At 42.4% G+C, this 15,813-nt stretch overlaps 1 protein-coding gene across 2 annotated transcripts; it reads left to right on the top strand.

Moving 5' to 3' along the window:
• Positions 1 to 4,661: 4,661 nt before the first annotated feature.
• LOC134213436 (uncharacterized) lies at positions 4,662 to 10,001 on the top strand. 2 transcript variants are annotated; one of them, XM_062692497.1, is made up of 8 exons: positions 4,662 to 5,400; positions 6,093 to 6,417; positions 6,476 to 6,702; positions 6,764 to 8,047; positions 8,116 to 8,257; positions 8,317 to 8,443; positions 8,581 to 8,867; positions 8,925 to 10,001. In XM_062692497.1, exons 2-8 carry the CDS (start codon positions 6,247 to 6,249, stop codon positions 9,381 to 9,383), a joined length of 2,697 nt encoding a protein of 898 aa, XP_062548481.1. In that variant the 5' UTR covers positions 4,662 to 5,400; positions 6,093 to 6,246; the 3' UTR covers positions 9,384 to 10,001. The 2 variants fall into 2 exon arrangements, with proteins under 2 accessions (XP_062548481.1, XP_062548471.1); XM_062692487.1 differs by having other exon boundaries at positions 6,084 to 6,417.
• Positions 10,002 to 15,813: the final 5,812 nt, after the last annotated feature.

The following is a 15,813-nucleotide window of genomic DNA, read 5'->3' as shown; positions in this document are numbered from 1 at the left end:
CTAGTCTAAGAGATGAATGCATGTATTAGATAATTAGCAAATAAAATTAGGTAAAAAAAAATAGTTTATTCCGTACGGAACTTAGTTCGACCGCACCACAACGGCCAGTGAACGACACGCCCAATAGCAAGTGCTGGTCGCGTTAGGTCGGCTAAGTTCGTTAACGTACCCAGTGACCAAGCGAGTGTGGTGCGAAAGACTGCAGTGAGTGTGAATTTGGTCAGAAGTGGCAGGTTAGGTCCTTTCCGGTGCCCGGAGGATCGTGTGACGATTTGCCAAATCTGTAACCTGCCAACGGAAAGTGTCGTGACTCGCTTGGATTCCTGACCACAGAAGAAAGTGCGCGCTCGGTACCACTCCCCGGATCCGCGGAACAATTGTCGGCCAATAGTTAAAACAGGTCTCATGTCACAAATTAAAACCGGTCCCGTGTACATGGATCGCTACCAGCAGAAGACAAAACGCCACCTTCTAGTCACTGCCCTCCATCGTGAAGTCCGAAGAAAACCGCATGTCGACCAACGTTCATCATGGCCACAACGACAGTTAAGTCCCATTATCGTCCCTAAATAAACTTATTGTTATAAAAATTTTGTATTGTATAATTGTAAATTGTTTGCTTGAGCCGAATTGTCTAGTCCCCTTTTGTTCTTGTTTTGAGTTCTACTGAGTGTTTAAGGTAAGTTAGGGAAGCAGATTCCTCCCAGAGACCAATCCGTAGATATATACGACCCTGAGGATACGCGTTGGGACAAGGCAGACTTAAGAGGCCTTGTGTGCCCGCCCCGGAGGCTGCCGTTGGATTGAGACCAGCAGCTTGGGGCTAGGCTGGTCTCCTTCTGGGACTAAGCGTCACTCCCGAGGTCCCAAATCGTATCAGATAGAACTTGCGTGTTTCTTGAGAACGGCACAGCTGTTCCATCTCCTCGCACTCCGCTTCTTTCAGGCGGCGTTTCTTCTCCTGAAAAAGGCGGGTCTGCTGTCTCCGCTTCCGTCTATAACGTTCCACGTTTTGCCAGGTACCTTGCTGCAGCGCGACCGCCCGCGCTGCGTCCTTTTCCTCCAGAATCTATCTGCACTCTTCGTCGAACCAATCGTTCCGTCGACTTCGTCTTATATACCCGACGTTGTTCTCCGCTGCGTCGTTAATGGCTGCTTTGACTGTATTCCAGTAGTCCTCAAGAGGGGCCCCATCGAGCTCACCCTCTTCCGGCAACGCTGCCTCGAGATGCTGCGCGTATGCAGTGGCGGCATGAGGTTGCTTCAGTCGCTCTAGGTCGTACCGCGGCGGTCGTCGGTACCGAACATTGTTGATGACGGATAGTTTTGGATGCAGTTTAACCATCACCAGATAGTGGTCAGAGTCGATGTTAGCGCCACGATATGTCCTGACGTCGATAATGTCGGAGAAGTGCCGTCCATCAATCAGAACGTGGTCGATTTGTGATTCTGTCTACAGTGGTGATCTCCAGGTGTACCAATATGGGAGACAGTGTTGAAAATAGGTGCTGCGAATGGCCATATTCTTGGAGGCGGCGAAATCAGTTAGTCGTAGGCCGTTTTCATTCGTCAGTCGGTGAGTGCTGAACTTCCCAATAGTCGGTCTAAACTTCTCCTCTTGGCCAACCTGAGCGTTCAAATCTCCTATGATGATTTTGACGTCGTGGCTTTGGCAGCTGTCGTACTCACGTTCCAGTTGCACGTAGAATGCGTCCTTATCATCATCAGTGCTTCCGGAGTGTGGACTATGGGCGTTGTTTATGTTGAAGTTGAAGAACTGGCATTTGATCCTCAACCTGCACATTCTTTCATTGATCGGCCACCACCCGATCACGCGCCTTTGCATATCGCCCATCACTATGAAAGTTGTTCCCAGCTCGTGTGTGTTGCCGCAGCTCTGGTAGATGGTATGATTACCTCTAAACGTTCGCACCATTATTGATCCCTTCCAACAAACCTCCTGCAGCGCTACGATGCCGAATCCACGGTCCTTGAGCACATCGGCGAGTTTGCGTGTGCTCCCGATGAAGTTGAGAGATTTGCAGTTCCACGAATCGAGTTTCCAATCGCTAGTCCCTTTTCGTCGCAGTGGTCTTCGCCGATGGTTCCAGTCCGTACTCTCTTGTTGATTGTTCGTTGCATGGCCACAAGGAATAATGTGATGGCTAGAACGGAGCCCTGTGGAACTCCTGTTTGCTCTGAAAAGGCCCTCGAACATTAACTACCAATCATAAAGAGCGCCCTGTGAGGAAATTCCAGACAAAAGCAAGGGTGTTGCCGGAAAATCCCCACTCTTTCAACTGTTGGAGGACGAAGGGGGTCCAAGTCCTGTTGATGGCCTTGGAGATATCCAAGGAAACTAGATGCTTACAGTTGAAATACATCTCCCAGGTATGTAAAATAAGTGCCCGTGCCGTATCCCGGAACGCGTGTTGGCTAGAGCCGGACCTACCATCGGCTTCTAATTTGTGCCTCAGCCGCCGATTTACTAACCTCTCTTCAACCTTGGAGATACCAGACGTTAGTACTTTGTGACATCTCGGGAAGAAATATTGATTTTGGGTATGGGTATGACTTTTCCGCCACTCGTCCAGAAAGATTTGATACGACCATGCTTGGTTGATCAACTCTAGAAACCTGTTTTCTGCGGAGGGAGGCAGGTTTTTGATCATGGGATAACCAACCCCATCGGAACCTGATGATTTTCCATTACTTCTTGAGAGCGTAAAAGAAAGCTCAGGAGCGGAAAACGGAGAATCAAAATTGGAGTTTTAAAGATCCGGAGGGACTCGAAAGTTGAAGAGAGGCGAAGATCCATCCCGCTGGAAATCAGCTGGATAGTCGTTGACGGAGACTAAACTGGCAAAACCGAGAGCGTTGGCCACCTCAGAGGGATCGGAGATGGTACGATCCGGTGTGTCGAGATGGATGGGGGAAGATCTTCGCTTACCACTAAGTGCGTTTACTTTTCCCCAGAGTTCGGCCGCAGATTGGCTGGGGTTGTTCGAGTCGAGAAAATCCTCCCACTGTTTTCTCTTTGCTTCTAGAATCACTGACCTGCATTCATAGTGTTTTTCTTTATAGTCCTGAAGGGCACTTGCTTTGTTAGGGTGACCGGCGAGAAGTCTCCATAGTGCTCGGAGGATCTTCCTTCTCGTTAATATCCCTCATGAGGAGAATAGAGACGGGGGAGTTGTTAATGATATCGCTTACCTTTCTCTCGATGCCCGATAGAGGGTAGAGCGTAGAGTGTAGAGAGGGTTACCTAAGAAAAGAACATATAGCCCAAAAGAAGACCCAGAGTTTCATAGTATTATATATTCATAGCTCGACAAATAGAAATGATGTCTGTAAAAAAGAGCGACAATATTATTTAAGGAATCGTATTTTGAATAACTTTTCATTAGAATTATTTTCCTAATAAATGGCGAAAATGCGCAATGGGAAAGTCTTCTTGCATACTCTTTCAAGGACAATAACATTAACCACAAATGTCAAAATAATTCAAAGCCATAATGCCATTATGCCAAACAACTTTATGCCAAACGACATTATGACAAACGTTGCTAGATGACTCATGAATGTTTATTTATATAAAGAATCGGATTATTTCACATATACTGGAACATTTCTTGTATGGAAAGTTCATAAAATATGTAGGGTAAAAGATCCAATAGTGGAAGAGCTAAGCAAGTTCAACCACTATTTATTTGGTTACACCAAGTCTGTACTTTATTTCACTTACACTCACTTACACTCAATGTGAATACGGAAGCTCATTAAATAAAGTTCAAGCGAAAAGTGCTTTAATCGTACCAGAATCCATCATTATTGGACATAACGTCAAACTGGTAAAAAGGTCGAAAGGACAAACCGTCAAATGGGACAGAAGCTAAAAAAGAAAAAATGTCGTCCTTTCAACTTTTTGTCTTTCGACCTTTTGTCATATATCTTGTATCACAAGGGTTGTCACGCCTATCACATAGTATAGTAGAAGGTTGCTAAGCTAATATCATTACTTCAAGACAAAATTTTCAAAACGGCTTATCTGCTTTTGTAAACAATGATTCATGCGACGATTTGACGAATCTGATAGCTCTCCCACGCAAACCAGCAACATCAACAGGTAGCGGGAACCTTCACCTACCTATTGATGGTGTTGGTTTGCGTGGGAGAGCTATCAGATTCGTCAAATCGTCGTTCGAATCTTTATTTACAAAAGCAGATAAGTCGTTTTGAAAATTTTGTCTTGATTTGTCCTATTATTTCCAAGTTGCGTTTCTCCTGAACTTGCCCGAATTAGAACAAAGAAGTAGTTCGTGGCCAATAGTTCAGTATAATCTTTTCTGTTAGAAATCCATTCAATTCGCCACATCGAAAACCCTAGCTTCGGGCAAAGCTCAAAGCCACAGGCCACACCCCTCGTATGGCTTGATTTCCACTGAACGCGTGCATGAAAGCTCGCCCCACTTATACTGAGCTACCGATTAGCTTTTGGCATGCATTTTCTTTCTCGCATTCCTTCACACCGAGCGTGTCGCTAAGAGCCCACCGACACTATCAAATGGAAACCACGCGGACCAAATACGGGAAAAGAGAAACCCATGCATAACGTCCGTTATCACGTAACTTGCAGTACCCAAATCGCGGCTATAAAAAATCAAAACAAAACTAGGAATGCTTAGGATGGCCATAGTCGGTTTTCCGATAAGAAAAACCAAATAGGTATTGAATGTCGTATTTTTGCAGGTGCTTCACCCAGAAATTCGAATATTGATGTCCACGAATGAACTACAATTTATTCGCGACAAGAAGTTTTTCCCCAAATTCAACATGATGGAAAACGCCCATGTGCGCAGAATCGGAACCAACGGCACTGGAATCCGAGCGAGTTGTTGCATATCGGCAGGCGACAGTGAAGAAAACTCTGCACACTCCAACTCTTCAGAGGTTTTCCGAACGATGGCTGTTGTTTTCTCTTGTACAAGAAAAAAGTGTCGAAAAAATCCTTACAAAACCTTCTAAAATTGTAGTTGAAATTTACACTAGTTATACGACGGAATAGTTAATTGGTAAAAAAGCGTTGGTAAACTTACATAAACTTAAGTGTGATTGTTAGATTTGTAAAGTAGAAAATTGTACCAAAAGTAAATCGCTACTGTCAAGCATAACGCATTAAAATCACTTTTTCCGTAGTTTTTCTGTGGTTTAGGTGTAAACTGTGTTATGAATGTGATTTCCTTTGAAGCACTAATTGCTTTCCGGGTACTAAGTGATTGAAAATAAGAATCGAAACTTCCTAAGTCAAACAGAAATCCAGAAATCGATCGGTGGATTGTTGTTTTTGCACGGGTCGAGCCGATAAGGGAAAAAAAGCGAGTCAAGGATGAAACTTTTCAGGTAGGGGGAACAAGTGCTTTCAGAGATTTATTTTCCATTCTCGTGACCGTGCGAAGCGAATCAGAAAATCACACCCCACCAGTGCAACCACTGATACGCCTGCTGTAGGCAAAGCACGATATCTGCAGTTGGCTATTTTAAAGAACTGTGCCTTCTGATTGCTGGGAAAACGAATCAAGCGAACGAATCGCACCGACACAGCGACCCAGCCCACATCAATCTCTAGAAGCGATGTCAAGTTTTTTTATCGGTAAGATAGCATGTAGCGCCTATATTGCTGCACAAAAAGGGTCGCTCCCATCGCCTCCAGTTATGCTGCTCAACACATGGGTGTGAATATCGATATGATGGGTACCGACCCGAGATCAACAAATGTTGACGTGATAAGAGGCTCGTGATTAACTCCTATTCAGTGTCAATCAGTTTGAGTATTGCCAGTACCCGCACACTGGAAGCTGAGAATAGAACTTCGATGGAAATCGAGTGTCACCGCCTGAATGTAGACAGGGAATTGAAAATGTCATTCCAATGGATAACAAGGGTTGGATGATGGGTGGTGTGAAGAATCTGATTCGTTCGCCTCGTTGTGTGTCACTCGCGCAACCACCTGTAGCGATGTTTTTTGCTAATGATGCTTCCTTTCTTCATTCTTTCGTTCATCGTTTTTGCCCCCCTGGTATTAGAATTGTTAGTAAACGAGGAATTTCCCAACACCGTTCACGCTGTTGGTATTGTTGCACCGGACTTGTCACTTTCAAGCAGAGGTGGCTGTAGATTGCAATTGGAGGTCACTTTAATTGCTAGCTTGGTTTGGCCTAGATTCGACCCGGAAGTAGTTGTACCATCATGGATATCGTTGTGCTGATAGCCTGCCTAGCTTTGGTTGGGACATTGCTCATTGTGCTTTTGCTACTATGCCGACTGATACAACCGTATGACATTGCCTGGTTTCTGTCGAATAGAGAAGATAAGTTAAATCTGTCGAAGATGCGATTGTACAATCCCAATGGATATCTGGTAGGTGGATTGATTATAGTGTTTGATAACTAAATAAAAAATATAATCGAATTTTCAGATGCATTCCGGCTCAGAGATCTACCTCGGTTCGACTGGCAGTTTCCAGCGTTTCGATTCTGTAGACCGAGACTACAAACCCCAGTATGGGCAAGGATCCGGGCTAGCGGTCCCTCCATGGCGAACTTCGTCAACCGAGGAAGCTGAAATACCTCCTCAACCACTGCGACCAGCTCCTTCACCCAAGGAACCTAAATTAACTCGCGAGAAGGCCATCCACAAGCAAACGTACGACGGCGAAATACCGTAACTTCCACATATTGACTTAATTTTCCTTTAACTTTGACAGATCGGAACCAAAGCCGCACACTGGACCAATAATCATATCCCCAATACCACGTCCCGTCCCTCGGAAGCAACACTCGGCCCCGATATCATTTCCACTGCCAGTCCTTAGCTCACCTCGAGAAAAACGCTTCCATAATGAACCTCATATTTGCACTAATCCTTTCCTAAACGAACCACCCCTAAAAGAGGAGAGCGATCCACTCGTACCGGCCGCGTTTCCTCCACTTCCGCCACCACCTGCACCAACGGAACAACCTCCGGAGCCTCCATTCCTTCAACGGCTCATAAGATCGGCAAACAACCCCTTCCTATCCTCTTCAGACTCTCGAAAAACCGATGAGGAATGCATTTTCAACTTTGAACCAGCCACAGTTCAGTCCGTCTACGCCGAGGAAGACCCGCTTCGGCGAGTGGAGAAACGGCTCTCTAAAATGGAGAATCTCCGCAAAATGTCGCGCCTCATCGAGAGCAATCAAGTCCTGTTGAATATCTATCAGCAGTTCAACAACACTTTGGATCGTTCCCACGACAACGAGCCCAGTCCACCCGCTCCCATTCGTCAGCAACCTCCGCCGGCACGAATAACCGGTCCCTCTTCCTCTTCATCGACATCTCCTCTCATATCTCCAAAACTTCTGGAAACCACATCAAACCCAATTCCTCCTCGGATATCTTCTCCTCCATCGTGTCCCCCCATCCTTCCATCTAGCCGACCGGACCACAGCAAATACCAGGACTCCCCCCGGACGGACGTGGCCGACAACATTCGGATACCCACCGTATCCAACAGCATCAAGCACATCCTTCGAAACAGATCCTTCTCCGAGACGGAGTTCAGCGAAAGGAAGCTATTCAAGAGCTTCGCTCTCGCAGCCGGAGAAACGGATCAGGTTGCGGGCACTAGCGGTACCTCACCTCCACCCCCTACTTTAGTAAAAAATTCTTCCTACAAAGATTTAGGCCGATATTACGGAACCGCACAGCAGAACCCGTTTGGTGGTGAATCGGTGCTACAGAAGACCGTATCGGAGTCGTTCCTCGAGCGCTATTCGCTGGGGAAAGGAGACTACGATTTGGAAGCGATGGCACCGACGGGTGCCACTGGACCGATGACAATCGGTACGGGATCGTTTAATATCGCCGGGTCAGCCGATCGGTTGCGTTCTTCGGTGATGCCTTCGACGTCTAGTGAATCCGTTGCGTCGCAATCGTCCGTGATCTTTAGCGACCTGGAACCGGCCCAGGCGATCACCGGGTACCTTTGTGTTGGACTGCAATATGATAAGTATGTGATTGCGGATGATATGGCCCGGATGGTACAGATGGTAGTTAACGAAGGGTTTTTTTTTTCAGATCGAGCACGACAATCGAAGGAATGGAACTGTTGGTCACAATACAGGAAGCAAAGCAGCTGATTTGTCCTCCGGGTATTGAAATGGACACGTTTGTAAAGGTTTTCATCGTACCTGATGAGAGTAAAGTGCTGCAAACCAAAGTATGTTCAATTTCAAGTATTCGTTGCTTAGTTCGGTTGATAATCTAAGAACGTTTCAGGTGTGCAAGGATTCCAACTACCCTAGTTATCAGGAAACTTTCAGTTTTTGGATCACCCATAAAACCATTAGACGATCACTTTGGTTCCACGTTTATCACACAAGTGCGAAGGAACAAACATTAATTGGTGAGTATTATATAGAAGAAAAATGTGAAGGCAGAAAATTCTTTATATCTTCGCGAGTATAAAAGCCTCTTGAAGTTCTCCACGAATTAGTTTTCATCGATTTTTAATTCACTAATAATTCACCCCGTCTGTTTCAGGCGAATGCGAGATGCAGATAAACGAGAACATCAGTCGACCGATGACGACGTGGCTAAAACTGGTCGACTCGAGTCACAAGAAGAGCCAACTGGGCGAGTTAATGTTCTCCCTCAGCTATCTGCCGACGGCCGAACGGCTGACGGTGGTGGTCGTGAAAGCCCGTAACCTTAACCTCAAAAACCGGACCAACCGAACCAGGGGGCAGCAGAGTACGGTCGATGATTGCGATTCGATGGCCGATGATCAACCGATCGAGGTGGACTCCAGCGAAAGTATTTTCGTAAAGGTGACGTTTTCTTCCATAACTAGATGGCTATCGTTTACAAACGAATCTCAATCACAGGTTTACCTGCTGAAGAACGACAAGAAGGTTTCGAAAAAGAAAACTTCGGTCAAACGGGGCGAACGATCACCGATCTACAACGAGGCGATTATTTTCAGCGTTCCGCCGTACATGCTGAACTCGATCCAGATCCGTTTGTCGGTGGTGCAGATGACCAACCGCGATGGCACCAGCACCAACATCATCAACAACAATAGCAACAATCTCATCAACCTGTATGACAATAGCACCAACAGTAGCAGCTGTAGCAGCCTGAACCGTAAGCCCAGTATCAAGCTGGTCTCGATTGGGCACGTGATCGTGGGCAGCGGAACCACGGGGAAGGGTTTGCGTCACTGGCATCAGATGTTGACCACGCTGAGGAAGCCGGTCACGATGTGGCACGCACTGAAGACAACGTCCGAGCGGAAGCGGAGGAAACTGTCAACGGAGTCGGAACAGGAAGCGGACAGTGGTTAGATAATAATTGGAGCAGGGCTAACGCGTTATGCGATCTAAATAGACGTTACTATTTACGATAATAACGGTAAAACAGTAGCTGTATCGTAGTTGTAAGGATAAAGATACAATAGCTAAAATCAGTTAAAGATTAACAGGAAGTATTATGAATTGAATAACGTGTTAGTTCAGAGATAAAGAAGTAAAATTTCGTATATACTGTATTTTTCATCGTCGCCAAAGTTATATACACATTATTGATGAGGTACTGTTTAATACATTCATAAATACGATCATCAAAATTGGTTCGAAATTTTTTAGGGAAATCGTACTTTACTTCAGCTCTACTAGTAAGTAAGACAATTTTGCAAGAACAACATCAACTACAAACATAAAAACAATGATAACTATAATTCTAAGTAAATATGTTAACGTTTAACTACGGAAGTGGAATTATACAATATCTACGTCGACTTTTCTACGAAATGATAATTTCGTTCAACAAACTCTTACTATTTTTCCTAACCAAGACTCATTCCATATGAGCACTCACTGAAGTATATACGAACGTCACACTTTTACTAAAATTTAGTTTTATATCTATTAACATTGTTTATATACTCTAACATCTTTTTACGGCATATATACAGGTATTTTTTTCTAATCATTCGTCCATTCAGAAGGCTCATATTCCAGTTAAGTGTTACGGAGCCGTAATCATTGTTTACACTTTTGTATCTTGAGTCTAACACAAGATTTTTTTGGAATCCAAAAACTTGCGGTTAAGTTGAGATTAGGAAATAAAATATAACAATAAAATTATGTCGGTTTGATTTAAATATATATATTTGATATTTTTGAGCAATCTATTGCGATACAAACAAACTTTCTCTTGAAAGACAACAACAATAGTAAGATACACGAAAAAGATGTAGTGCAAACATTGAAATGGACAACAGCAAAAACACATTTCATATATGAACTTTTGAGTTACGACAAAAAGGAGGATAGGAAAGGTGGAGGAAAGGAGAATTAAAAAACAAATTATCGACAAGGGCATGTATTCGAGATCAAAATCTACCAACACTTCCCAAACAGGCGTTGCCTGTTTTCGTCGCACCCGGCCTGGATATGTTCAGATGCGCTGATCTTGAGCCACGGTGCTTCTCGCACACCCATACGACTTAGGGGCCATCCAGAAACCACGTGGTCATATTTTTGAAGATTTTCAACCCCCCCTCCCCCCATGTGGTCTATCGTGGTCATTTGGCAGACCCCCCTCCCCCCCCCCTTTGACCACGTGGTTTTTTTTTCAAGCACAAAAATTAAAAAAAAACCTATGTAACTAAAACATATGGTTAATCCGATCAATTTTGAAGATTTCAATTGATTCAAAATCAAACTAAAACCCAGCATTGAAAAACAAATTTTTTCGTTTAGGGGCCGTACACATATTACGTAAGCACTTATGGGGGGAGGGGGAGTCGGTCAATATCTTACGCTCCATATAAATAAAAAATAATTTGTATGAAAAAAATCTTACATGGGGGGAGGGGGTTGTCGAAAAACCCAGAAAAATTGCTTACGTAATAAGTGTACGATCCCTTACTCTGATGTCTTTCGAATAATTTCCCAAGGAACTTCTATTCCATATCTCGAATATGCTTTAGTCAATGGTGGACTCATAGAAGAATGAATGTATTATAGATCAATTATCATTTTGGAGTTCGGATCATTCGATTTATCCAATTAACCAAATTATGAATGATGTATGATAAAATATCTCATTAGGTCCATTGGGTTGATATGGCAATTGTTATTTGTACAAGCTACTACAGACTTTTTAGTTAAAAAAATTAAGTTGAGCTTTTTAATGGAATGTCTTTACTTGTCATAAGACGAGTTTGTACCTTCCCATTTAATTCCACCACTTGATTGTACCTTGACAGATACGTATTTCGACCTCAACAGTAAGGTCGTCTTCAGTGGTTCGTACTTGACTCGACTTAGGTTATACAAAACTTTTAGGTTTCAAAAAACGTCCTGGAAGTCGTAATGTTTGAACTCCTATTCATTCAAGTCCGTGAACCCAGTGCTTCTAAGGCCCTACAAAAAAGTTGTGCAGCTTGATGTTGACTCAAGATAATTTTGGGTACCTTGTCTCTTAGATCTCATGTTAATGGAAATTAGGATCACATGCTTATTTCTTCGGATTGGGTACATACCGATGATGAGGACATTACAAATGTCATGATTGATCACCCGAGAAGTCGTGGGCTGAAATTGAGAGCAATCACTGGCTTAACGTTCAGGATGACCCACCTTATGTGAGTGTTCAGAATGATTCAAACATTTCAACTTCATTTGCATGCTCTTAGTATCGAAATCTTCCCAAAGTTTCGGATATTTGTGTTTTCAGGGTCACTCAAATTTGAGCTCCCATATTTTTTCTGTAAAACCAATATCTAGATGAACAATTTTACTGAAGAAAATGGTGGTCTAGCTCTCTTTGTGATTTAATAGCCAATCTAAAACGCTGGGCATATATGACCCATCCGTCCTGAAAGGGTTGAGATTTGTTTTGAATTCAATTTCAATCGTTATTATAACACTATTTATTACCCTAGATTGTTTTAGGAATTGGTGTCTTTTTTCTGGAACACTTCCACTTTTTTTCATATCGCCGGACTCTTCTTAGTTCTAAGACCCTTTTATGAATTTAAAAGCATTTTATTTAGAATTTCATGTTGATTTTTAAATGCAAACTTCTCTATGTCATAACCTTTTCATACGCACTACTAGAATTTTGTGCATTATTGATCGAAAATTAAAAATGCACCTAAATGTTCTAATTAGGTGCATTATAAAATTTTTCGATCAATTAGCCTAATTATTCAATATCATAAGAACTAGGCTTCTTAATCCTAAATAATTGCCTACATGTATTGCTTGGATGAATTTTAAATTCCAAGATCTTCCTAATTTTCAAGAATAATTATTCTGAGTTGCAAGGAAACCCTTCAGAATAGTTAGAAGAAATTCTTCGAGTCTCCACGGAAAAATCTTCAGTATTTCAACGATTTTTTTCGAAATTCTGTGGAAAAGTTCCTAAAAAAGGTTCGGTAGAAATTTTGAAGAACTAGAAGAATCCGTAGAAGGATCCTAAATGCATGAAAATTCCAATAAACATCAAATTCCGAAGAACTTCCGGCATAAATTAGAAAAAAAAAATCCAGCTTACTTTTTTACAGAATCTCTAAAGATTTTTTTCAAAATCCTGGGCAAATTTAATGAATCTTCAAAGGAAATTCTTCTAAATTTCCAATGGAAATTTTTTTCGTTTTTCAAAAAAAAATCTTAGAAATTTTCAGCAGTTTTTTTTTTAATTTCCAAAAGAAATTATTTGAAGTATACCAAAATATTTCCGATGGAAATTCCTAAGATTTTCCAGTAGAAAATCGAAAAAAAGTTCATCTAAAACACCAATAATGAATTTCCCGAGGATATTTCGATGTTTTTCCAAGTGGAAATAACGAAAAAAATTGCACTTTTGTAGTACTTGTGAAGGTTGTACTTTAGAAGCAATTCCAATAGGAATTCCTTAGAAAATAAATCAAAATTTTAAAGATTTTCTGATGTGAAAATTCCTTAAAATTTTTAAATCATTTCTTGTGCTTCTTTGCATGGTAAAGATTTAAAGCAATGTTTAGCTGAACCTACAAAGAAATCAAAATGACTTTCCGAAAAAGAATGAATTTCCCATGAAATTTTGGAAGAATTTATGGTGCAAATAAAAAAAACGAACCTTGAGAATTCTAAAGATTTATTCTTTGAAAATCCAAAGTATTTTTGAAGATAATCCATAGGCTCTTCCGTGGAAATTCTAAATAATGCCTCGAATAAAAAATGTTTGGAAAATTTAAAAATGTGATAGAACTCACAAAGAGCGTAAAAATTTCATTTCAAAATTCCAAATTTGAAAACAAAATCCAAAAAACAAAAATCAACGGTAATATCAAAGTGTTTCATGTGGCATTGGCTATTTAATTTCTCATGAAAATTCAGAAGATTTTTTCTTGAAAAATTTAGAACTCTTCTTCTTCTTCTATGGCTCCATATTCCAACTGGAAGTTGGTCTGCTTTTCAACTTAGTTTATTCTATTAGCATTTCCTCAGTTATAAATTGAAAGTTTTAAATGCCAGCAATTGTACGATTATATATCTTGTGTAGCAAGTACGAAGGATACATTATACCTAGGGTGTCGACAATGTTTGACACCCGAAAACATCCTAGACAGGAACGAGAATCGAACTCGTCATCTCCGGATTGGCAATCCTATGCCTTTGCTCGTAGGGCTAACTGGAGACTAAGCATTTTGAAGTGCGCTCCTAAAATGCTCGAAAACTTATTTTGGAAATTAAATAGAATTTCTGGTGAAGATTCGAAGAACTTGTCGAAGAAATTCATTAGAATGTAAAAAATATGAAAATATAAACATTTTTTCCACCAAAAATTATATGTATTTCCCACGAGACTGTTTTGAATTTTCGGACAGAATTCACATGGAATTTTTTTCGGCATTTACACTGGCGATATTTTGTTTTTTTTTCATGACCAATTTGTAGCAAAATTTTCCAGAGAAAATTGTTCAAAAAACATTCTGAATGCTAGCACTTTATCAGGATTGTATGAAGTAAGGTCAAAGTTTTTACAGGAAATTTCTTTACTGGATTTTTCCTGAATATCCACAAGACATTCTTTTGAAGATTTTTCTTGAATTATTGTAAAAACATGAACAGTTTTCAAAATTGTAGCTGTAGTCCGCTGATGCAAAAGTGTCGGCGGCGTGATGCCAAAAACCATCTGCGGCGGAATTTTTAGAAAATACTTTTTCATTTTTCTTTCCCAATTTTTTTTTGTGAAAATTGAGACTGAAACGCAGCCTGCTTTTTCGTTTATTTTTTTTTATGGAAATAGGATCTAAAGCTAAGTTGGCCAAATAACTCAGATATGCATCGGCGTTGCGACCGACGCTGCGTTACCGGATTTTCTCGATGCTTAATGCTAAATTCATTTTAACACTGAATTGAAAAGACGCTACGTGGGCATCGGCCCTAAGATGCGCTTTGCGTTTAATGATTAAATCATTAAATTTTGATGATTTGTATTTTTTACACCGCTATTGTTATTTACCAAAAATTTTCGTGTTAAAAAAAACCACGTGGTTCGAGAGCAACACCCCCCCTCCCCCCATGTGGCTTATCGTGGTCATTTTCCAAACCCCCCCCCCTCCCCCCCCTATATGACCACGTGGTTTCTGGACGGCCCCTTAGTCCATATCCCGGTAACTTGCTTCGGCAAACACAGATAATGCTTTCCGAGATGGTCACTCTGAAAAGATGTGCTAAATGGAGTAGGAGGCTGGGGGTAATATGGACAATCTAAGGCAGCGGTTCTCAACATTTTTCATGGGAGGTACCCCAACCCCTTCGAACTTTTGCAGTAGTTGAGGTACCCCCTATTTTTAGCTGTAAATGAAAATAAGCGTAACTCTTAAGATATATGAAAAATGGATCTGCAAACTAAAGGGATATATGGCTGTCCATAAAGCGGGCTGAAATTTCTATTATCCCGTGCAACTTTTCAATTAACATCAAGTTGAAAAAGGACTTTTATGAATATTGGAGAACTTTTATGAAATGAGGCTTCCGTGCCTCTTGGAAGGAGGCTTCCGAGCCTCTTGGAAGGAGGCTTCCGAGCCTCTTGGAAGGAGGCTTCCGAGCCTCTTGGAAGGAGGCTTCCGAGCCTCTTGGAAGGAGGCTTCCGAGCCTCTTGGAAGGAGGCTTCCGAGCCTCTTGGAAGGAGGCTTGAGCCTCTTGGAAGGAGGCTCTGAGCCTCTTGGAAGGAGGCTCTGAGCCTCTTGGAAGGAGGCTCTGAGCCTCTTGGAAGGAGGCTTCAGGCCTCTTGGAAGGAGGCTTCCGAGCTCTCTTGGAAGGAGGCTTCCTGAGCCTCTTGGAAGGAGGCTTCTGAGCCTCTTGGAAGGAGGCCTGAGCCCTCTTGGAAGGAGGCTTCTGAGCCTCTTGGAAGGAGGCTTCTGAGCCTCTTGGAAGGAGGCTTCCGAGCCTCTTGGAAGGAGGCTTGAGCCTCTTGAAGGAGGCTTCTGAGCCTCTTGGAAGGAGGCTTCTGAGCCTCTTGGAAGGAGGCCTGAGGCCTCTTGGAAGGAGGCTGAGCCTCTTGGAAGGAGGCTTTGAGCCTCTTGGAAGGAGGCTTGAGCCTCTTGGAAGGAGGCTTCTGAGCCTCTTGGAAGGAGGCTTCTGAGCCTCTTGGAAGGAGGCCTGAGCCTCTTGGAAGGAGGCTTCTGAGCCTCTTGGAAGGAGGCTTGAGCCTCTTGGAAGGAGGCTTCTGAGCCTCTTGAAGGAAGCCTGAGGCCTCTTGGAAGGAGGCCTGAGC

The sequence above is a fragment of the Armigeres subalbatus genome, chromosome 1 (assembly GCF_024139115.2).
Source record: "Armigeres subalbatus isolate Guangzhou_Male chromosome 1, GZ_Asu_2, whole genome shotgun sequence".
NCBI classification, from domain to species: Eukaryota; Metazoa; Arthropoda; class Insecta; order Diptera; family Culicidae; genus Armigeres; species Armigeres subalbatus.
Note: the sequence above shows the minus strand (reverse complement) of the source record. Positions and strands in the feature narration are given on the sequence as shown.